The sequence below is a fragment of the Panicum hallii genome, chromosome 4 (genome assembly GCF_002211085.1).
Source record: "Panicum hallii strain FIL2 chromosome 4, PHallii_v3.1, whole genome shotgun sequence".
NCBI classification, from domain to species: Eukaryota; Viridiplantae; Streptophyta; class Magnoliopsida; order Poales; family Poaceae; genus Panicum; species Panicum hallii.
The window spans coordinates 4,638,305-4,659,472 of NC_038045.1; the positions used below are offsets into that span (position 1 = coordinate 4,638,305).

Consider the following 21,168-nt stretch of genomic DNA (forward strand, 5'->3'; position numbering starts at 1 on the left):
ACAAATTTGCTATTCCTTTCTACGAGTGTATATTGTATAAGTGTATATTCTTTCTGGGATTACTTAGTGGCTGCTTTAGAATAACTGATGGATGGCGCTATGAGCTAGTTTGCCGTCAATTATGTTCGTGGCGGGACGATAGAGTAGCAAGCGTATTTCTGATCCTGAATCTGAATGGTATTCGTGCCTAAGCCATATACTTCTTGCCTACTCTTTTAATTCTTAGTTCGTGTTAATTAATTCTACTTTTAACTGTTTATTATGTCATTAGATTAGATCAGAAATTCACAAAAAAAAGTGTGCTGATACCATGCAGCGAATATCAATGGCTTAAAAGTTATAGCAACAATAATGAAGACGACCATTGTACCAGGCAAGTTGCTGTAGGCAAGAGAGAACAACCCAAAAAGAGACAGGAAAAGATGCGGTCATGACACTGTCATTTCATAACACGTTTCGTAGCAAGAAGAAATGAAGAATCTCCTAAACCCCAAAACATCCACAACCGTGCTCCACCAGTACATTGCATAACCAGACCAACTGGGGTATCCACAACGGAAAACAGCAAAATTCCGTGGCCCATAACAATAATATGACTGGAGAATGAATGAAATAGGAAAACAGCTCTGCTACAGTGAGCTTACTAATCAATTTACAATTTTCTCGATTTACAGTTACATTTTCCAAACTCGTATCATGCTTAACAATGGGGGAACCACGGAACCTGCTGTATACAACAACTGTGGAGACATTTCGTGCTGCTGCATCCACCATAACTGATATCTTTTCCGCAGCTCTCAGCTGATATTTCCAAACTGCAGATCAGCTGATATTCGCAAGCAAGTTGCTACCTTCATCTCCTTTGTATTCACCGCAAAATTACAGCACTAGATATATCTGAGTACTCGAGCTAATGCCCCAACAATGTTAATAGTACCTAGCCAATGCTATATGGTAAATAATGCAAGAGAAGGTGAACCAAAGATGGAGCCTGAGCAGTGAACACGTACAATCTACAGTGAAACAAGCACATGATCTCCAAGTTTCCAACTTATGGATCACAATGGGATAAGAGACCGAACGTACTGCCGGGATGCACTGTTTCGCCCAAGGCCCAATCCTAGGCCCAATGGCGTCCTATCATTCCTCTTACTGTGGTCACAACACTGAGACGGACCCACTTGGCTATGAGGTTTTGAGTTGGCTTGTGAATCAGTGCAACTATGGTCAGTGCCATTACCATGATGTAAAGGGTTGTCACCATTCTGTGAGACTGCACTTGTCATCTGTATCATTCCCATTTCCTCATCAGTGTGCAATGTCTGTTCTAGCCGTTCAATGTCCTCATTGTATCCATTTAACAAGAAGTCAGAACAGTTTCTGCGAATCCCATGATCATATGGGTTTCTGAATCTGCCACCTGGGCCTCTGAGATAGGCGTATCTCATGGAATTTGCCATCTCGTTTGTTGTAATGTTCCTTGCTATCTGCAAATGAGATGGAAGCAAGGCATGAACACAGTAAAAACAGTGGAGTCAGGCATGCCTTTCATGTATGCTGGATTGATGGAAAGGTTAGCTATAGGATGAAAGGCACCATCCTACGCTGAAACCTCATATAAAGCTAAATGGATTCTTGACCTTCATAACGAGTCCAAAATAAAAGAGCAGTTTTATTCTTGATATTTTAGAGTTCAGAGCCACAATCAGTACCAATGTTAGTATATACTATCAGAAGCCATGCACTTATGAATCATGAACAAGCTGAAAATAGCATGTCAATCCAACAAGGCTTCGAAGATTTCAACAGTAAACACAAATGGAAGCAGCAACAATTTCTTTTTCCAAGTTCATGATGTTTAATCAAAGTTGATGTTCCAGTTAATGATCAAACAATATCCACGGTTGTACAAGAATATAAAAGCACTGCATAAAAATAACCCACTTTACTTGGTAAAGCAAAGAAAAAAACAATTCGACATACCTGCGACGCTTGAACAACTGTTAGAAATGCAACGCCAAAGAAAAGGAAAAAATCCATTGCAAGAAACGAAACCACTCCAGGATGCTGAAACGCAGAATAATGAATCCAATCACCAAAAGATGATGGAGAATCTGGATCCCCTACAATTCCTGCAACAAAAACAACAATGAAGCACCAAGAACTTCCAATGTAAATTGTAAGGATAAAGGACTCAAGACATTACTCATAATGGCAGCAGAACCAGTAATGATCATTGCAAAAACTTCTAGAGTGAGGAACATGAAGAATTCCCATTTGTTCTTCTGCAGTTACAGTTCATAATAGATTAGACCAAAGGACAAATCCAAATTCAAGAAACGATGGATTTAATGAAAGGACAGACGTGAAACAGAAAACAGGGACCATAATTCTTTTTCTAATGTTACAGGGAGTAATTCAGCAATCTTCTTAGAGAGTGAATACCATAATCTTTTGTCTCAACTTTTACTTTCAAGTTTTATTGTTGACCATATGTTGAATTCAAGTTGTCAGGATTTGCTGCTTGATTGTCTTAACTCAATCCAACAGAGAAGGCAGCTACATTAAATCACAACTATTCTATGCAAGTACAAAATCACAAAAGGAACTACCTTTCCGATGCAATTAGATACCCAGGGGCAGTGATGGTCAAACTGCTCCACACAACGATCACATGTAGAGCAATGTTTTGAACGAACAGGTCTCACTATCTGTAATGAAGTCAGGAAATCGGATTCATGAAACAATCAATCAAGGAAAGAGACAATTGAATCCCTCAATTGAGTTCTACTTACTTTGCAGGTTATACAAAGTTGTGACCAGTTGCCAGAAAGAAGTGCAGGATTTTCTAATTCCATCTTCAACAATGGTTCCTGAAGGAACAAATACTCCATGATTCAGACATCAAAATTTGGGATTATGTTTTGACTTTTGAAGTCTGGAAATGCATCAAGCTGAAAGAACCAAAGTTCAATCAGAAGATAAAGCTATGTGCAGGAAACTACATTAATGCTGCTGATATTTCAAACTTACATCATCCCTTTGATTTTGCGAGCCCCTTGTATTTATGTTGATGTAGCCAGGATCTTTCCTGCATAAAGCAAAAGTCAATGTCATGATGGTGTTAAACGATTATCTAGATGTTTGACGTGCTATGAAAGTAGTAGGATAATTATATGGAAAAAATCAACAGATATTTATATCAAAAAAGAATATAGTGATTTAAACAATCTGGTGTTTATCTGAACATGCAAGAGTTGATCAAACAGTCAGCCAACTAAAAAAGGGGGAATATTTAATTTACCACACTCCACATGTTATGCAAAAATAGAGTTTGAACACATAAGCAACAAAAAAATTTCATTGACCCAAAATATTATCAAGAAGTAATTAGTAACTGGCAATCAATGCCCTCAGGTCAGGTTTGAACTTCTCATAACTATCACCCAAATACAAATTTTTCAGAAATACCTGCTACATTTATAGAACATGACCAACCCAGCAGTTGCAAGAAAAACTCCTGACCACGCGAACATCCCAAATGGTGCTGTCATATTCATGGCATATTGTCCTGAAAAAGAAGGAAACATAGGCAACACCATATTACGGAAGATCAAGTGAGCGAAAAACAAAAAGATGCTACTTAATTTACCTGATATAACGGAGTGTATGTACGTAATAAGCATGACGATAATGGTGCACCAAAGAAGTGGAGCAAGCCCTAATTTTGAAAATTTCCCAAATTTGGTATTCGCACCACATCCTCTGTCATATACCCTTCTAGCATTGTCCTGAAATAGAGCAACAAAATCAAGTCATTTGCTTGTTCCAACACCAAGAACACATAAAATTGCCAGCTAGAATCTCCCTGCTGAAAATATAAGCAATACAAGTCATTTCAGCTCAAGGTCAGTATGATCACTCTTTTCCAGCTTAAGTGGTAAATAGAAGGTATCCATTGACAATAGCCATCACAAGCCACTAACTGATCATTTGAATGTTCATATGGAATATCCGTAACATATCGGATAGCATTTAAGAATTACAAAGGTGCTAGATCAAACTAAACCGAACCATCCAGTTGCTACTTCAAATTCAGAGGAAAATTTCCACTTACCAGATTTAGAAAGCATATTATCTAGTTCATAATCAATTTACAATAATTGACAAGGCAGCAGGCATACAAAACATACAATGATACAAATAATTAACTCTTTTTTGTGGAACATAAATAATTAATTCTTAACAGTAACATGTCTGTATATTAGCCATCCATGTGCCACAATCAAAACTTAAAAATCAAACATCCTTTACAACAATCATTAGCGCTAGTAGTGTAGTGTTATATTACCATTTTATTTTATTTTATTACTTTCTTTTTCTTTTGGTTCGTGTGGCCCTTGTCAGGTTTCTTCTAAAGACCACCCCAAATATGTTTTGCTATGGTTATAACATGTCTGCATGTTAAACTAGTAAGAAACTTGCCACCATAATCCCTATCAGATTTACTGCTAGGACACTGGGGCTCCAACTCTTAAGGTGCTGCCACAAACAGGACTTCATGTAGATTACAGAATAAAAAAGTCATGGTTTTACTCACAAGGAAAAATGCAACTTGCCGGTGATTCTTATCAGCAGCAAGCTGTGCTGGAGTTAAACCAGTTTTGTCTTTCACCATCAAGTCATCCTTTTTGCCGACCTGAACTAGCACAGTGCAGGCCTCAAGATTCCCTCGAATCGCAGCCCAATGTAAAGGAGTACAACCTAAGGGTAGCATTTGCAGTTAAAAGGAACACCAACCGGTGTAAGGTGATATAATAGCCAAAGGGAGGATTATAAATAATATGGGTATAAAATAAATTGACACATGCCTTCTTTGTCTTGTCGTCCCCTATACGCATCCAAAAATAAAAGAAGCCGTATTGAGTCTGCGAATCCCTTATATGCAGCCCTAGAAGGGTATATGCAAAGAGAAAAGAGAGAAAAATAAGCAGAAAAATGTCAAAATTCAGCAGGGTGGTATGTTACAAAGTGCACAAGCAGAAATTACAAGTAGGCAAATGAGAAGCATATAATACAAGTACAAACCAATGTAAAGGGCTTCTTCCATCATTATCAGGGACATCTGGATCAGCATTCCATTTCGCAACAATATGATAAATGAATGCAGTCTGACCATACTGTGCTGCAACATGTGTGGCCTGAAAGCAGAAGTATATTGACTTAAAGAGTTGTGACAAATTCGCTGCATACATCAACTTCATTGATTTTTTTCTAAGACAGAACGATCATTTTTTTCTAACACATAACAATCATATAATACAAATTGTTTTAGTCTAATATCAACCAACATTCTGGTACACATCCAAAAATACAAAGTTGCCTACTGGTTGTGAACTAACAATAGGCAGCTAAAAGTGTGAACACAGGCACAACAAGACACAACAGGGAAGAGAATACATACCTGATACCCATATAAATCAGCAGCATCCACCTTAGCTCCTTCTTTCAAAAGTAGTTCAGCAACTTGAATATGACCACGCACAGCACTCCAGTGAAGTGCTGTTTGTCCAGTATGATCCACAGCATTTATGTCTGCTCCATGCTGTCCATATATAAGCACAAAATCATCACCAAAGGGAACCAAAGAAATTCACAGAGGATAGTCAACAAGAACAGAAAAGGATGCCAATATGATATATTTTTCAGCCAAAACCACCTGATCAGAATAACAAACTGATATCTACTATGGCATCAATATACAAAATAATCTGCATCATCACAATATGGGTATTGCATGAGATTGTGCGTTCATGCACATAAAAGGCATAACATGAGTAGTAATCATCTCGGTGTAGACTCTATCCAAAGCATACCATATATACATCTGCTTTAATTGAAAAGCTTGAAGGCATAAATAGAAATAGCTAGCTGACACCGCAAAAGACATCTAAATTCTTCCTGCACTGCCCTGTTGCAACTGTCAGCAAGTATATTTACTCCACAAGCAATAAGTGGATGCAGCTAACCAACACAGATATACATCCATGAGGAAGAATCATGCATAGTGAGACATTGCTGAATGCTGATACCGTTTTACCGTTCAAACCTAACATTACCGACGGCATTCATCTGATTACAGCCTAACACCATGAAAAAACTCCAGCCAGAAGATCTCAAGTTAACACAAACTTCCAAAGCCTCAGATGAATAGCACATTGATTTCCAGATGTACCAACAACCACATAGGCCAAGTCCAAAATTCCAAAACTCACCACCACGAGTCCATGACAAAGCATTCAGCTCGCAGCTGCACACTTGTTCACAAACAAGGAGGCCTCGGCCATAGAAATTGACCGGAATGGTGACTGTCCGAAGGTGCATAGCTCCTTCACGCAGGCAGCCCACGGTTTTGGTACACAAAATTCCAGCTCAGAGAGCGCATTGCATCGCAACGCAGCCTAACAGAACCTACCCGAAATTCCCCAATAGCAACACGGAAGGAACGAGTATAATAGCCCAATTACGAGGCGTTGGGAGGCGGGTTGGGGGGGGGGGGGGGGGTGCGGGGGCAGAGGGCAACCTCGAGGATGTACTGCGCGGCGGCGACGCGGTTGTTGAGCGCGGCCCACTGGAGCGCGTGGTACCCCCCGCCGTCGGGCTCGCCGACGGGCCGGCCCTCCCCCTCCACCAGCCGCTGCAGCTTCTCCAGATCGCCGTAGGCCGCCGCGGTGTACACGTCGTTCTTCAGCGACTCGTCCTCCGGGGCCGCCGCCTCCGCCCCCGCGCCATCCGCGGGGGAAGGGGCCGTGGACGCCGCCGCGACGAGGGAGGTGGAGGAGGTGGTGGTGTCCTCGAGCACCTCGATCTCCGACGCCATGGGTCGGGCGGGATCGGGGCGGGCGGGGTCAGCGAAGGCGGCGAGCGGGTAGGGGAAGGGAGGGGTGGAGGACGGGGAGGAGTGTTTGACTGGGCGCTGGGCGTTCGTTGATTGCGTCGCGGTCGCGCTTGTCCCACCCAGGTGAGGAGCGTGGCCGGAGGCGGAGGCGGAGAACGAGAGGGAAAGGTCGGGGCGGGGCCAATGGGGATGTCGGGTTTTGCGTGTCAGGGCCTCGGTTCTTCTCGTTTCAAAGTTTAGACCTGTCAGACTGGAGGATTTGGATGTGGATCCTTACAAAATCTCAGAATTCTGGAATGATCCTCCCATTCCAAATCTATTGCTGCCTCTGTTTCAAAATGTAGGTCGTTTTAGCAAAAAAATTATCGAATATGCAAAAAAAATACGCATCTTTGCATTAAGGCAGAATATGGAATTTTTATAACGTGTTACAACATTCCCCTCATACTTTAAGAAAGTATTACATGATGGACTATAGCACCGATGGACTACTCCCCTCCAAGACAACCCAACGCCACTGCTCCTGCAGTGACCCAAGCTTCCGCTTCAGGCCCCCTTTGGAATGTAGGATAGGAAAAATGCAAGAATAGGAAAAACACAGGAATTGAGATGGTAGATGTTTTGAATCCTACAGGAATTGAAACCACATGAATTGAGATGAGAATGCCTTTGGTAGCACCATAGGAAAAATAAAGGAATCACTTTGCTTTGATTTTGAATTTGAAAGAAGCTACTAGCCGTTGCAGCAAGCTATCGGTTGCCTTGTATTTGCATGCTAGCCGTTGCCCAGCTAGCCAGCCGTTACCTTGCTAGCTAGCTGTTGCCTTGCAAGACCGTTGCCTTTGTATGCCTTTATAAAGCACTAGCTTATACATTGCAACACAAAGAAGCGAAACTTGTTTCCTCCTTCAACAAACAAAGGCAATCTGGTGAGTCACTTAGCTCTTCATGCATACTTAACAATTTTTCTGCATATATGTTAGTTATGATGGTAGATGTTTTTCTTGTGCTCAATTCATTCCAGGCAATAGCAGTTGATAAAAGAAGCTAGCAAAGTGTTATTTTTGTTGTCACTTTCATGGATCGAAACTATCAAAAAAGTCATAAAATGAAGATGAGTTCATGCTTTTTGTTCTCCCGACTTTAGAAAGCAGTTCATCACAACCATCTACAAAGACACCTATGCACACATCCAAACTTTCAGGAGCATCTCATGTTCAAGAAATCTTAACTGGGCATGAGATCCTAAGTAAAAGAAATTTCCGTATGGAACTTAGTGTTTTTCATGCTTTGGTACACAAGCGTCGTGAGAAACAACTCCTTACTGATTCAAGAGTTGTCTTGGTAGAAGAACAAGTTGCTATATTTTTATATGCACTAGCAAAAAATGCAAGTAATGAGACATTGGCAGATTTCTTCCAACACAGTGGAGAAACAGTAAGTCGATACTTTGGAGCTGTGCTTGATGCAATTACACAGCTAACATGCATATATATATATTCGTCCACCGTCTCTACATCCACATCAGATCTTGAGAAGACCAAAATTTCACCCCTTTTTTCAGGTATAAACAAATACATATTCCAGTTGTTATCTTAGAATTTCAAAATATCTATCATATGAACAGCAATGAATATTAAATTTCTTTTTATGCAGGATTGTGTTGGCTCTATTGATGGGATACATATGCCGATGATACTTCCGCTGGAACAGCAAGAACCTTATAGGAATAGAAAGCAAACAATTTCTCAAAATGTGATGCTAGCATGCGATTTTGATTTGAAGTTTGTCCACGTACATGCCGGTTGGGAGGGATCCGCTTCAGATGCAAGAGTTCTACAAGATGCACTTGATCATGGCCTAGTAGTACCACCTGGTAAATTTTTTCTTGTGGACGCTGGTTATGCAAACACAACACAGTTCCTTGCACCGTATCGTGGAACAACGTATCACTTACAAGAACAAGGAAGAGCCAATCAAAAGCCTCGGAATTACAAGGAGCTGTTTAATCTTCAACATGCACAACTGAGAAACCATGTTGAGAGATCAATTGGTATATTGAAAATGAGATTTCCTATACTAAGGACTGGCTCACACTATCCAGTTGATAAGCAAGTTGATATATCAGTTGCTTGTTGTGTTCTACACAACTTTATACGCCTACATAATGGAGATATGCAGTGGCCAACTAATTCCAATGATGAGTTAGATCCAGAACAGGTTGTTGAAATGCCAAGTGGTGACCACAACTATAACAGTGATATACAGAGATTTGATAATTCTAGAGAAGTTGGAAATCAAAAGAGAGATGCTATAGCACATCAGATGTGGGAACAATATATAACTCACAGGACTTAAATATTGTACTGCTACAAATATTGTACTCTTACTATTGTACTGCTAGAACAATATGTAGCTCACAGGACTTAAACATTGTACTGCTAGAAATGTTGTACTCTTACTATTGTACTGCTAGAACTATAGTACTTCTACTACTATCAGCCATAAGTTGCATGTCCTTACGTTATCACCAAACAAAAGCATCAGCCCTATTAGTTTTTTCTCAGCCTGCAAAAGTATCACAGAATACTCCCAAATAAAAGTATCACAAAATACTCCCAAACAAAAGCATCAGTGCAACCAGCCCCATTAGTTTTTTCTCAGCCTGCAAAAGTATCACAGAATACTCCCAAATAAAAGTATCACAAAGTACTCCCAAATAAAAGCATCAGTGCAACCAGCCCCATTAGTTTTTTCTCAGCTTGCAAAAGTATCACAAAATATTCCCAAACAAAAGTATCACAAAATACTCCCAAACAAAAGCACCAGTGCAACCAGCCCCATTAGTTTTTTCTCAGCCTGCAAAAGTATCACAAAATATTCCCAAACAAAAGTATTACAAAATACTCCCAAACAAAAGCATCAGTGCAACCAGCCCCATTAGTTTTTCTCAGCCTGCAAACGCCCAATCTCCCTTTTAACCTAAGCCAAACGAATTGCATCACCTTGAAATGATAAGAAAACTTCCCTGTTATTCTTGTTTTGGAAAATATCAGAAGCCAATAATATATCCCCCATTTGTAGATCATTTAAGCTTTCAAGCACCGTGATGCACTTGTTGATGCTGTAAGGATCCTCCAATTTCTTTTCCTCAATAGCAGCAAATCTATCAATTTCTTCCCTTTTCAGCTTTAGATACCTCTCATGAAATCCTTCTTCAGGACTACAAGATTTAGTCTTTTGTTTCTTTCCACGTCGAGATTCCGTACCTTCTAAAGGTGTCGGTGTTGAGCTAGGAGGAGTTTGCATGTGCTGCCTAGGAGTCACACCAGCCTCTTCATCAAAAGAAAACTGCAAAACAGAGTCAAATTCAGCAGGCCAAGTAGGAGACGGTGACTGATATGTCTCAGCTGCTGGTGCTTGTTGAGTTGAAGGATTTGATGCGTTCTTTGCCTTGTTTGCATAATGATCCATTCCATGACGAGTCCTCCCTTCTGCATAACAACCTGCACAATTACATTGCAATACTGGTGAAAAAAAGAAATTACAGCTCCTGTTTGAGAATAAAACTTTTTGTTGGTCCAAAATCTCACCATCATAGAGTGCAAATAAATCATCAAAATATGGAAATGATTTATCTTGCCAAGTGAGGGCATCAGAATTGTTCTTGCGAGCAGCAAAATTAGCCCAAACATTTGGAGGTGCCGTCACCATCTTTCTCTCGCTGTCCCATCCAAAACCACTTTCTTCTTGTAATTCTTTCACAACACGATAATCCATCTTTAAGTCCTGCTCCTTCTGTTTGACTTGGTTGAGAGTAAATGAACAACCAAACTTTGCATTCAAGCGACAAACAATATTTGTCCATGCCTCCTTACTCCAAGCATTATGTGTTCTAAAACCTGGCACATCATGATCTTTGAGGAGCCCAATAAGAAATAACTTCATCTCATGGCTCCATTTGGCTCTCTTACGAGTGGTTCCTGTATTCCAGCATTCAACAATAGATATATACAAATTTACTTTACATTTTCAGTGTGCAAATGCAGTAAAAGATAGAAGCATTACCAATTTCAGGAGTAGGCTCAGTAGTATCATGCTTTGTGTCAACATTCATGAGACCTCATCCGTTAGACAAATCACCTTGGACAGTTATCTGTGCACGACCTCTACCCGGCATCACCTCCCTAGAAGAACATTACAATGTAATTTTTCCCAGAAAAATTTTGGACCTGATCAAGAATGCCAAAATAAATGGAGCTGACCAAAATTTATAGTATATTTCACTGCAAGACTAGTGCGTCGTGTGTAACATAATTTTGTACTATATTTCACTACAAATTTAGAAATAATAAACATCTTCAAGAAGCAGAGAATCTCCATCAAGCGCATCGTGTGCATCAGAATATTATAATATATCTTACGGCAAACTTAGATATAATAAATAACTACAAGAAGAGAAAGCCTCCGTCAATCTATACTAGTGCATTCGTGGTGCCTGCATGTGAGCTAGTACAAGCATCGTTGCCTCCATCAAAACACCACATAGCCAAATACGGAAGTGCGCATGGGAAATCGATCATGCTTAGAAGCAGAGCCGCGCCTCAAATCAACTACAGTAAACAAAAGGGCAGCGCCGGCAGATGGGGAAGAACCTACGGATACCTGCAGTACTGGTTGGCCGTCATGGGGAATGCTGCCTTGTGCTCTCCAATGGGAAACGAGGCCCTATGGTCGCCATGGCCGTCGAATGGACAGGAGGCCGATGATGCTCAGATCTGATGGGGAAAAACGAAAAGGAAGCAACAAATCAGAAATCAAACACGGAAGAAGAGTACCTGCACTGTTGATTGGCCTTCCCTGGTGGGGATGAATGTGGTCGCCGGTAGTCGACGATCTGAGAAGCGGATAGGTTTCGTCGTTGGTCACGATGGGAAGGGGAGTGGAGAGAGTGTGTTTTGTTTCTCCGGGGAGGGGAGAGTGTGTTTTTGTTTCTCCGCCTCTTTTATTTCGCTAGGGGGAAGACGGAGCAGTACGCGTGAAAACAACGAGAAGCGGCGCAAAAGGGAGCAGAACGCGGTAATATTCCCGCTAGAAAAAGTTCCAAGAGGTCAGACCTCTTGGTAACTTTCCTGTGAAATCACGCTAAAAAATGCATTCCTGTGGATTGTTTCATACGTTTTTTGGTGAGCCAAAGGATCAGATAGAAAAAAATCCTAATAAACAGTAATCCTACAAAATTCCTTTAGAAATCCTCCAATCCAAAGGGGCCCTCAGCCTTTATCTTCAAGAGCAGCTGTTCTTATTGCAAGCATGCCGCTCGGAAGATCCTGACGTTTCTTTCTTTCCAGACTTCCCAGGTGACGAGGGCATAGAGAGTATTAAAATCTAGATGTATAATTTTTATTATATATCTAAATACAATATGTTTATTTAGATATATAGCAAAATCTATATATCTAGATTTACCAAAACAATCTACATTTTGGAGGAACGAATGGAGTACTATATAGCAGAATAGCATATCACTTATCACGGGCTAAGGCAGCGTGGCAAAACATGCAAGAAATTAAACTAATCTGACCTGATTAAAACATGTGATATTTTTGGAGTCATAGTGCGTGAAACTCTTGTCTCCACCCTAACTAGTTGCTAGATCGGCAAACTTGTATTTCCTTAGATGTTCTCCACTTTATCAAGGATAAGTGCTACTTGAGTTGTTTTTCCTTTTGCTTTGGTGGGCATGATGTAAATAAAGCATTGCAAATGATGAGAAATGACTTGGTCTGTCCCTTTTGTTTTTTCTGGTATGTCAGCTGATCTCATAGATTTCTAGTGCGCCCTTATTGGATTCTTTGATTTTTCTGTAGGGATTAAGTTGAGCTTTTTGCTGTGGATGGTGTTAGCCTAGCTTGGAAGTTTCTTAATGTGGAAAACACCACTTTTCTTTCTCAATAATCCTGAACGATCACTAAAATCAAAAGCATGTTAATGAAATAGATTTTGGCGTGTTGACAAATTATTATAGTTTCTGACCTGTGGAAGGTTCAAGTCTCCAGCTCTGCAGCATGGATGCTTTTAGATTTTGCTCCAGTTTGTCTCTACAATGAACTTCTCTGCAGAAATGGATATCTTGCACTTGCAGTGACTTTTTACTCATAGTTTGAGTTAGTCGATAGCTGTCTGCTGGTGTACCAGCTAAAAAAGCTCATTGAGCTCCTTGATCGTCATACCGCAATGTGCAGGAAAATGAACAATGCCGTATTGTACCAGAAATTTGTCGGTGCGTTTTATCCTTGCCGAGTATGTCTGGCCTTATTTCTGCTAAGAGAGCAGCAAAGGTAGCACTGTTGGACAGATGTTCCTGGATACTCTGAATTGCAATATCCATCTACTTTTAAATTAGAGATGTCACTAGAGAACATAGGCACATCCATTGGTTTTTTTGCTTGCATGACCAATCCATCTAGATTGAGACAAGGTGACTTCGATGAAAAAATCAGATTGAACTTTACCATTCTTTTTCTCGTCAGTGTGTATGTCCTCTCGATCAGCAGCAGAGTCAAGAGTTTGTGCAAGAACTTAACCTTTGACAAGTGTATACAGGCGATTGGATACGTATACGTAAGAACTTAAACTGCATGCGATGCCCGAGATCGATGTATTAATCAGCCAGTTTGTCCTTTTCAGATAATGCCTAGCCATCATATACTATTTATGCGGTTATGCCTTCGCAGTTGACGCCACGATGGCAAGATCAGCTGCGGATTAAAGTGATCAGGGTCCAGGATAGATAACCCAGCCTGCTTTGTGTATCCTAATCAGCAATGGCGCAGAAGAAGAGTTGTTGAAGTAGAAGCATAAACCTAGACTGAATTAACACTTAGCAACGCTATCAAGTAATCAAACTGATCCTGATCGCGCGCGTGTGTGAGAGGATCAGTGACAAGGTATATATGTAAGCTGTCCATGCATATATATCAGCCATAGGAAAATTCTAATTTTCGGGGGCAGTTTAGTACTCCTTCCACATCCAACACTGTCACTTTCATCTGTTATGCAACTGTATTTACAGTATCAACAAGTTCTTCCCAGTCAAGCATTCTATCTTTGAGAAAGTTCTTCTAAAGGAAAGATGTATTTCTCCTTCAACCAGAACTCTTTCCACTGAGTCACTGACCAGTCCTTTTGAGTATAGTACTCATAAATTTTGTTGACTTTGAGGGGACGTTCTTCTATATATCCAGACATCTTGCCAGTACCTAATTACCTTTCCATTTCCAAGCTTGTATTTCATGCCTCTGGCACACCAGTCATTGCTACTAAAAAGAAAAACCATGCCCTTCTAGGTACTTTTTCCTCAGCAGAGTGCAGCATAAACATTGGTCACCAGATTCTAATATGAAAATCCATTTTGCAAGTAGACTAATATTCATCACTCTAGTTTCTGCGAAACCAGCCCTCCATAGTCTTTAGGCATGGAATTAGTTCCCAACATCCCATCTAACTACTATGTGATTTTTTTCCTTCAACCCAGGCCCATGCTAGAAGAAATCTGATCTAGCTGTGTCCATCTTATGGTGCACTCCTTGAAATTAAAGAAAACATATCCTTCTCGAAATAGTCTGAATGAGCCTTCCAACCCAAAGCTCCATCAATTCACACTAATTAATTTCAAGCTTTCCCTCAGTTTTGGCAAATTGCCAGCAACATAATGGCTTACAATAATCTCATTACCACAGTTTTGTGGTTAGTTAGCTAAATATAAAAAAACCATTGGCCACTCGTGAAAATTCAAGAGTTAGCAATCTTGCTAAACATTTTTTTTTCTGCAAAAAAATCAACTCTACTTCCTCTTTAAACTACATGTCCTTTAGGATACCCCTTATGGTCTACTAGGTAAAGATTTCACCGATAATTTCTATAATATATGATGTTTCAAATATTGGTAACTAAATATATTAAAAGTACTTTTCACGGTGAATCTGGCAACTTTTATCTTATATTGTCAATCTTTCTAAAGATTTTATTAACGGTCGTCAAAGTAAAATGACATGTATCTTGAACTAAAGGGAGAACCACTGAATCAAATTCCTTGTACAATAGGCGTCACGACCTGGGCATATCTGACATGGAAACCCCATTTCTTGCAGAGTCTAAGAGAGGATGAAGGAAGCGTATGGAAGACGATGTAAACACCCCAAAACGGTAACTCCTCGTCTCCACTCACCTCCAGTAGTTCTCTGAATCAGTTGCCAGCTTGAAGCGCATGCATTATCTTTCCCCGCATTCGATCAGGTAATGGCGTAATGCTACAAATAGAGGTTTCCTGTCAGTCCATCGCAGAGAGAAGAGAGATCAGGGAGAAGGAGAAGGGTCCTAGCTCGACTCCTCGTCGACACGTCCTGCTTCGTTCTTCCTCGCCGGCCGAGAGGTATGAAGAAATCTAGCGTTGCGCTCGTTCTTTATTGTCTTGGTGATCTCTGCTGCTAAGGGCAAGTACAACGGGTCGTCGAGACCCGTAGACATGCAATGAAATTTTGCAGAAATCCCCCTTTGCGACTGCGGTAAACGCGCCCTTGTCGTCTCGTTCGTCTACGAGCGGAGCGCGTGCTCCGAGGCCGGAGCGACGACTCGGAGCCCGTTGTAGGAGCTGCTGCGGGGAGACGCCGGAAGCTCGGATCCACCGCGCGCTGGGGGAATTTCCTCTCTAGGAGGTCAATTCCGGCGGCCTGCCTGCTTGTGGCGGAACTGCCTTTTTTTGAACGGCGGCGGACTGAGAAAGAAGATGATCGGAATTTGGTGCTCCCATGGTAGATTCAACTCGGGAACAACTCAAACGGGTCGCTAATGGTGTGGTGAGGCTGTGTGTTCAAGGAATTTAAAGGAGGGCAAGCAACCACGGCGAATTTCACCGGAGAAGACAGCTCGTGCAAAGGGGGAGAATGACAGGAGGTTGAAGATGACTGTCTCACGGTGGTTTTTATTTGAATTAGCACTGCCCCAGGATTGGCCACCTCATGCTAGTGCTTGGTGTGTTGTCCTCCTGCATGTAGGATGCGTGGAGTGCTTTGAATTTACACGGGAACCAACTGACGATGCCGGCCATGGATAAGCTCGAGCTGCCCTGTTATCTGTTGTGTTCTGCTCCTTTCTTTTCTGAACCCGTGACTTCAGGCCCAAAGATCTCCAAAATTTGTGTATGAACTTTGAAATCGGCCAATAGGAGATTTGTAGAATTCATATTCCTCTTCAATTTTTGTTACAGACATATGCTTAATTCAACCTATATCTTTCTCAAAAAGGGCTCTGAATACGTCGGACTTAGTGTGCATTTTCTGAATTTGAGTTGCACTCTCTCTGAACCCGAAACTTGCAGCCCTTGGATCTCCAAATTTCACATGTAAACATAAAAAACGCTCAACATAAAAGTTGTAGACCTGACATTTGGCTACATTTTTCCTTTCAAGCACATCCTCAAATTTGGCCTCTAACAGCAGAGCTCGAATTATTTGAATGTATTGTGTGTTGTCTCGTGTATGTAACAAAATGGCTACAAAGATCAAATATGTACCAGATCATCATGAGTTTGTGTGTTAAAGGATGAATTAATTACTCTGCAGACAGCCAAATAGACAACATATTGTACAAGCTGTCTGTTCAGCTGTCTATTTGTGACAAAAATACAGCAGCTGTCTACACTGTTGTACTTGCCCTAATTGCATATATGCCATACGTCTTGTCTACTACGGAGTAAATTATTATTACTGTCTACCGCAGGGGATGGGTGGCGCAGTACTCGAGACGCGCACCGACGTCGATATCGATGACCCAGACGATGCCAGCCCCATCGTGCGGGCGCTCGGCCCAGACTGGCGGTGGAAGTTCATGCTCATCATCGCTGGCGCGCTGCTCGCCACGCTTCTGCTCATCTGGCTCGCCAAGCGCGCGGGGCGAGGTGGTGGTGTCGCCGCCGGAGGGCGCCCCAGCCACAGCCCCCGATCCCGATGTGCACGGTGTGCCAGGACGACGTCGAGCAGGGTGAGGACGCGGTCACGCTGCCCCTGCGGCCACCCGTACCACCGACTCTGCATCACGCTGGCCGTCGACCACGACCCCCGGTGCCCAGTTTGCAGGGCGCCCGTTTCGCCTGCGGACACAGCAGCCTGATCATGCCCATGCATGCTATGCATGGTACGGTATATACTCACTCTCCTAAAAACCTAGCACTAATCTCAAAGCAAATCCTGTTTGTGTGTTCATCATCTAGTCAGACCGCTCGTGTGCATTTCATGCCAGCGGATCATGCCCAACGGACCGGGTTCTATCGTGTCGTCCTACCTAGCCTGATGCGCACCTTATGGTTGCAGGCACATAATCTCTCAGATGACCAGATCGACCTGCCCTTCTTGTTTCTCTGACAAATGTTTACAGGATTATTATATTATTGCTCACTGCATTATTGTTGGTACCTTTCTTGTGAACTACTGGTTCTTAATTGTGTGAATGTGTGATGAACTGGTTTTGTGTGGTTATTGCTCGCACACGCGATTATAGTTGTTTCTCTAAGCCAGATTGCCAATGCTAGCTTCCGCTTGAGCTTGCTCGCGAGAAAGCGTTGTGTGTCAGTAATACGTTGATCGCCATCTGTGCAGATTCAGGAAAGGTATGTTAGCACTGGACTATCAGTGTCTGCATTCTGATTAGGTAGTATTTGATTGTTGCACGCAGGCACGCGATACTCTCCGTGAGTGTCGCCCCCGCTTGAAAAAGAAGCGGAGTAAAATGCATGGATGGTACATGAACTTGTCCGACTGTGTCATCTAACTGGATCATCAAACTTCTAAAATGCACATTTAAATTTTCAGACTTGCTAATTGTGTCATATGGATCCAAATCTTCAGGACTTCCATTCAACCGTCCGAGTGGCATGTTGACTAGGCAATGGCATGGATCTTTTGATTTATTTTTATTGGACACGGATCTTTTAGTGAATAATGATTCTAATCACGACAACCTCCCGGACCCCACAGTAGAACATGTTATTCCCCATTGGCGGGCTGGAATCTCCTGAATAAGATCCTGTGTAGCCTCCCCAAGTTATTATATTTGCATGGTCTGCCAAACTGTTGAAGATATTCTTTGGCCAAAATCCCACGGGAAGGGCCTGTTTAGATCATTTTGCAAAAATGAAAAAAAAATTTTGCAAAGGAATCTTACCAATTTGAAGTACTAAATGAAGTCTATTTACAAAACTTTTTGCATGGATGGGTTGTAAATCACGAGACGAATCTAATGATGCTAATTAATCCATGATTAAGCAATAATTAGCGGATGATTACTGTAGCATCACTGTTGCAAAACATGGATTAAGTAGGCTCATTAGATTCGTCTCGCTATTTACAACCCATCTATGCAAAAAGTTTTGTAAATAGAATTCATTTAATACTTCAAATTAGCAAGATTCCTTTAGCATCTTTGCGTTTAGAGCTTTTTTGCGTTTTTGCGGAAGGAACTAAACAGGCCCTAAGGTTTTGACCATCATGACCAAAGTACAGCCACCAATCTCCATCATCCTTTTTCTGCGAAATAAGTCCAAGCATTCCTATTATTATATGAAATGAACTCCACAAGAAACTACTATGTCTCTGGTTCAAGTTCAATATAGTACAGGGGTTGTTTGATTGTTTTCGACGTGATTGAAGCTATATGTTGTCCCTCAATCATTACTAGCTAGTTACTAAACCAGTCTACTACTGCTAGTTAATCTTCTCATAAATAATTTTTAACTTTCTCACGAAATTATTGTTTCACCAATTGTAAAGCAACATAAAAAATGATATTTTGAAATTTAAATCGATGTACAAGTACGGTGGGGGTTTATTATATAAATACTCCCTCCATTTTTAATATATGATAGCTTTTCCTACACGTCATATGTTTAAAAATGGAGGGAGTAGTATTTGCATGATGAAATTTAGTATCTTGGTGACATTGTAGGCATTCACTTCTAATTTGTACCTTGAATATCTTGATTGATATCTTACTTTGCCCCTCCAAACTACTCCCTCCGTCCTAAAAAATAAGTTATCCTAGGAATTTCAGGATAAATTAACAAGAAGATAAAATGATCGTATTTGCCCCTATTTATTACCCATATTTGACACTAATTAATTCTTGCATGTACATGCACTTTCTAAATAAGGTAAGATGATTTGTTTTTGGGATAAATTTTGAATCTTAGAATGACTTGTTTCTTTGGACGGAGGGAGTATCTCCTGGGGTAATTGGTGCATAGTTAACCGGCACGAATCCATTACATTTTAAGTCAATACACCTGGTAGATTTGTATCCATCAGCCTGGTTATTATGATAAAGTGGGGGGAAAGAAGTAAAAGTCAAATCCCTATATATTTTAGCCTTGAGGTGCTAAAGATCAGAAAACGCAAATACAAATAAAATATCTTGTTGCCATGAGTGATGAGTACGTACTGTCGTAAAATGAGTTTTGCTGTCACCGTAGAATGATGGTTGAATCTGCATGAAGAAAAACAAATGTGCTTCAAAACTCCATGTCTCCATAAACACTTCAAGTGTACCTTGCATAACAATATCTTATAGAGGATTTTGTTGACTTACTGCCCATCCAGCATGCACAGCATTAGTATATTCCTTATGGCCCCGTTGGAAATTCCCTACCTTAATAGTAGCCAATATATTTTGCCCCTTCTTGATGGCCGGAAACTCATGAACACTTAAAGTTGCCATGGTACCGTATACTACGGAATCATAGCCTGTATTTGATTGGTAAATTGCATGCTGCCAAGAGAGAGCAAAACAATCAGTAGCAAGATTTTTAAGAAGTTGTCATGGTAACATATACTAAGGAAGGCCTTGAAGTTCTGTAAACATGCACGGATAGATCGCTCTTTGGATGTCTGGAGCTCACTACTGCTGGACAAGAGATAGAAGAGATTATGGACTTACAATATACTAATTTGAAATGTTTATAACAAAATCTGAGGTCAATATATAATTTTTGTAAAAAAGATCGATTAAGATAAATCAAATTCAAAATTCACTTGTCATGCATATAGATCTGGTCTGCTGGGAAAGATTGTCTGGGAAAATCAGATTCATCAAGCAGTAAGGAACACATCCCTATACACGTTAAAAATCTGGTTGATTAAGATAAATCAAATTCATTTCACCATGTGTCTACTTACATGGTGTATATATGCTGAACTGTCGGATGCTTCTTCTTTGATCGGCATCAAGCTCCGATTAGATGATACCTCTTCTTTGAATAGCATGTGCATGCAAAGGTGCGGGTTCTTGCCGCACAATGATGTTGTAGCAACTCCTTTCGAACAGAAGACAGAGAGTAGCACAACAAACTGGACCAATCTCCACATTTTTCCCACAAGTGGTGTAAATACTTCAAACAATACCTCCCCCTCCTTCATTAGAGATATGATGGGGGAAGTAGGTTCCAGCACTTTATATAGATGAAATATTGGTGCTTGAATATTTTAATAGATATAGATGGCTAAAGAAAATCATTCTGATCGACCAATCCAAAGCAATTAATATTATTGTAGATTTGGATACGATGCATCAATCATAGGTAGCAATTAATAATTCTCTAATAGATAGATATGCATGGCTAAAGGATTGCATTCTCCTGAATTAATGCATATAAGTAATTACTCCTATAAATTTGAATACTATATATTATATTGTGGATATATACTACGCTCAATGCTCTAAATGAAATAAACTAAACTAGTGTCACACTCGGGCCTACGGGACTGCGCACCTGGACTACATCTGGGGCGGGATATGGGCTATGCCCTACACCGCTTATAACTACTCGCAGCGTAGGAGAACTACTCATACAGTAGTAAAACTAGTCGTAGACAGTAGGAAACTACCCGAAAAATATTCGGGTAGGACTCCTGGGCTCGTATCCGACTAGGACTTCCATGAAACCCTGTCCCCCCAAACTGTGTATAAGAGCGGACAGAGACCTCCTCCAAACAGGAGATCACTCGATCACCACCTAAGACAATACAAACTATACATGACGTAGGGTATTACGCTCTTGGCAGTCCGAACCTGTCTAAACTTTGTGTCCCTTGCAACTTCGAGTTTCTGGTCTCGGCGACACCATACCTACAAACTCACGACCTCAGGGGTATCTCTCGATGGGCGTGGCGATAAAATACCGGCAACTAGTATTGTTCTAAGAGATAGATATATGTAACATA

General features: G+C 41.0%; 3 protein-coding genes and 1 long non-coding RNA gene across 4 annotated transcripts; 1 reads left to right on the forward strand and 3 right to left on the reverse strand.

Moving 5' to 3' along the window:
* Positions 1-411: 411 nt before the first annotated feature.
* Positions 412-7,086, reverse strand: LOC112889465 (protein S-acyltransferase 24-like). Its single transcript, XM_025956129.1, has 13 exons — positions 6,584-7,086; positions 5,465-5,605; positions 5,089-5,201; positions 4,872-4,951; positions 4,601-4,764; positions 3,653-3,791; positions 3,472-3,571; positions 3,034-3,091; positions 2,796-2,873; positions 2,613-2,711; positions 2,207-2,285; positions 1,984-2,132; positions 412-1,487 (listed from the first exon to the last, which is right to left on the reverse strand). Exons 1-13 carry the CDS (start codon positions 6,878-6,880, stop codon positions 1,059-1,061), a joined length of 1,926 nt encoding a protein of 641 aa, XP_025811914.1. The 5' UTR covers positions 6,881-7,086; the 3' UTR covers positions 412-1,058.
* Positions 7,087-9,880: 2,794 nt separating this feature from the next.
* LOC112888699 (uncharacterized protein At2g29880-like) lies at positions 9,881-11,015 on the reverse strand. Its single transcript, XM_025954989.1, has 3 exons — positions 10,967-11,015; positions 10,492-10,881; positions 9,881-10,404 (listed from the first exon to the last, which is right to left on the reverse strand). The coding sequence occupies exons 1-3, from the start codon at positions 11,013-11,015 to the stop codon at positions 9,881-9,883; spliced, it is 963 nt and encodes a 320-aa protein (XP_025810774.1).
* A 4,128-nt stretch (positions 11,016-15,143) lies between these two features.
* Positions 15,144-16,183, forward strand: LOC112890158. Its single transcript, XR_003228274.1, has 2 exons — positions 15,144-15,332; positions 15,424-16,183. It is a non-coding gene; the product is annotated as an uncharacterized LOC112890158 (long non-coding RNA).
* A 1,489-nt stretch (positions 16,184-17,672) lies between these two features.
* LOC112889151 lies at positions 17,673-20,637 on the reverse strand. Its single transcript, XM_025955641.1, has 7 exons — positions 20,125-20,637; positions 19,538-19,717; positions 19,391-19,435; positions 19,163-19,258; positions 18,920-18,973; positions 18,424-18,480; positions 17,673-18,065 (listed from the first exon to the last, which is right to left on the reverse strand). Exons 1-7 carry the CDS (start codon positions 20,362-20,364, stop codon positions 17,886-17,888), a joined length of 852 nt encoding a protein of 283 aa, XP_025811426.1. The 5' UTR covers positions 20,365-20,637; the 3' UTR covers positions 17,673-17,885.
* Positions 20,638-21,168: the final 531 nt, after the last annotated feature.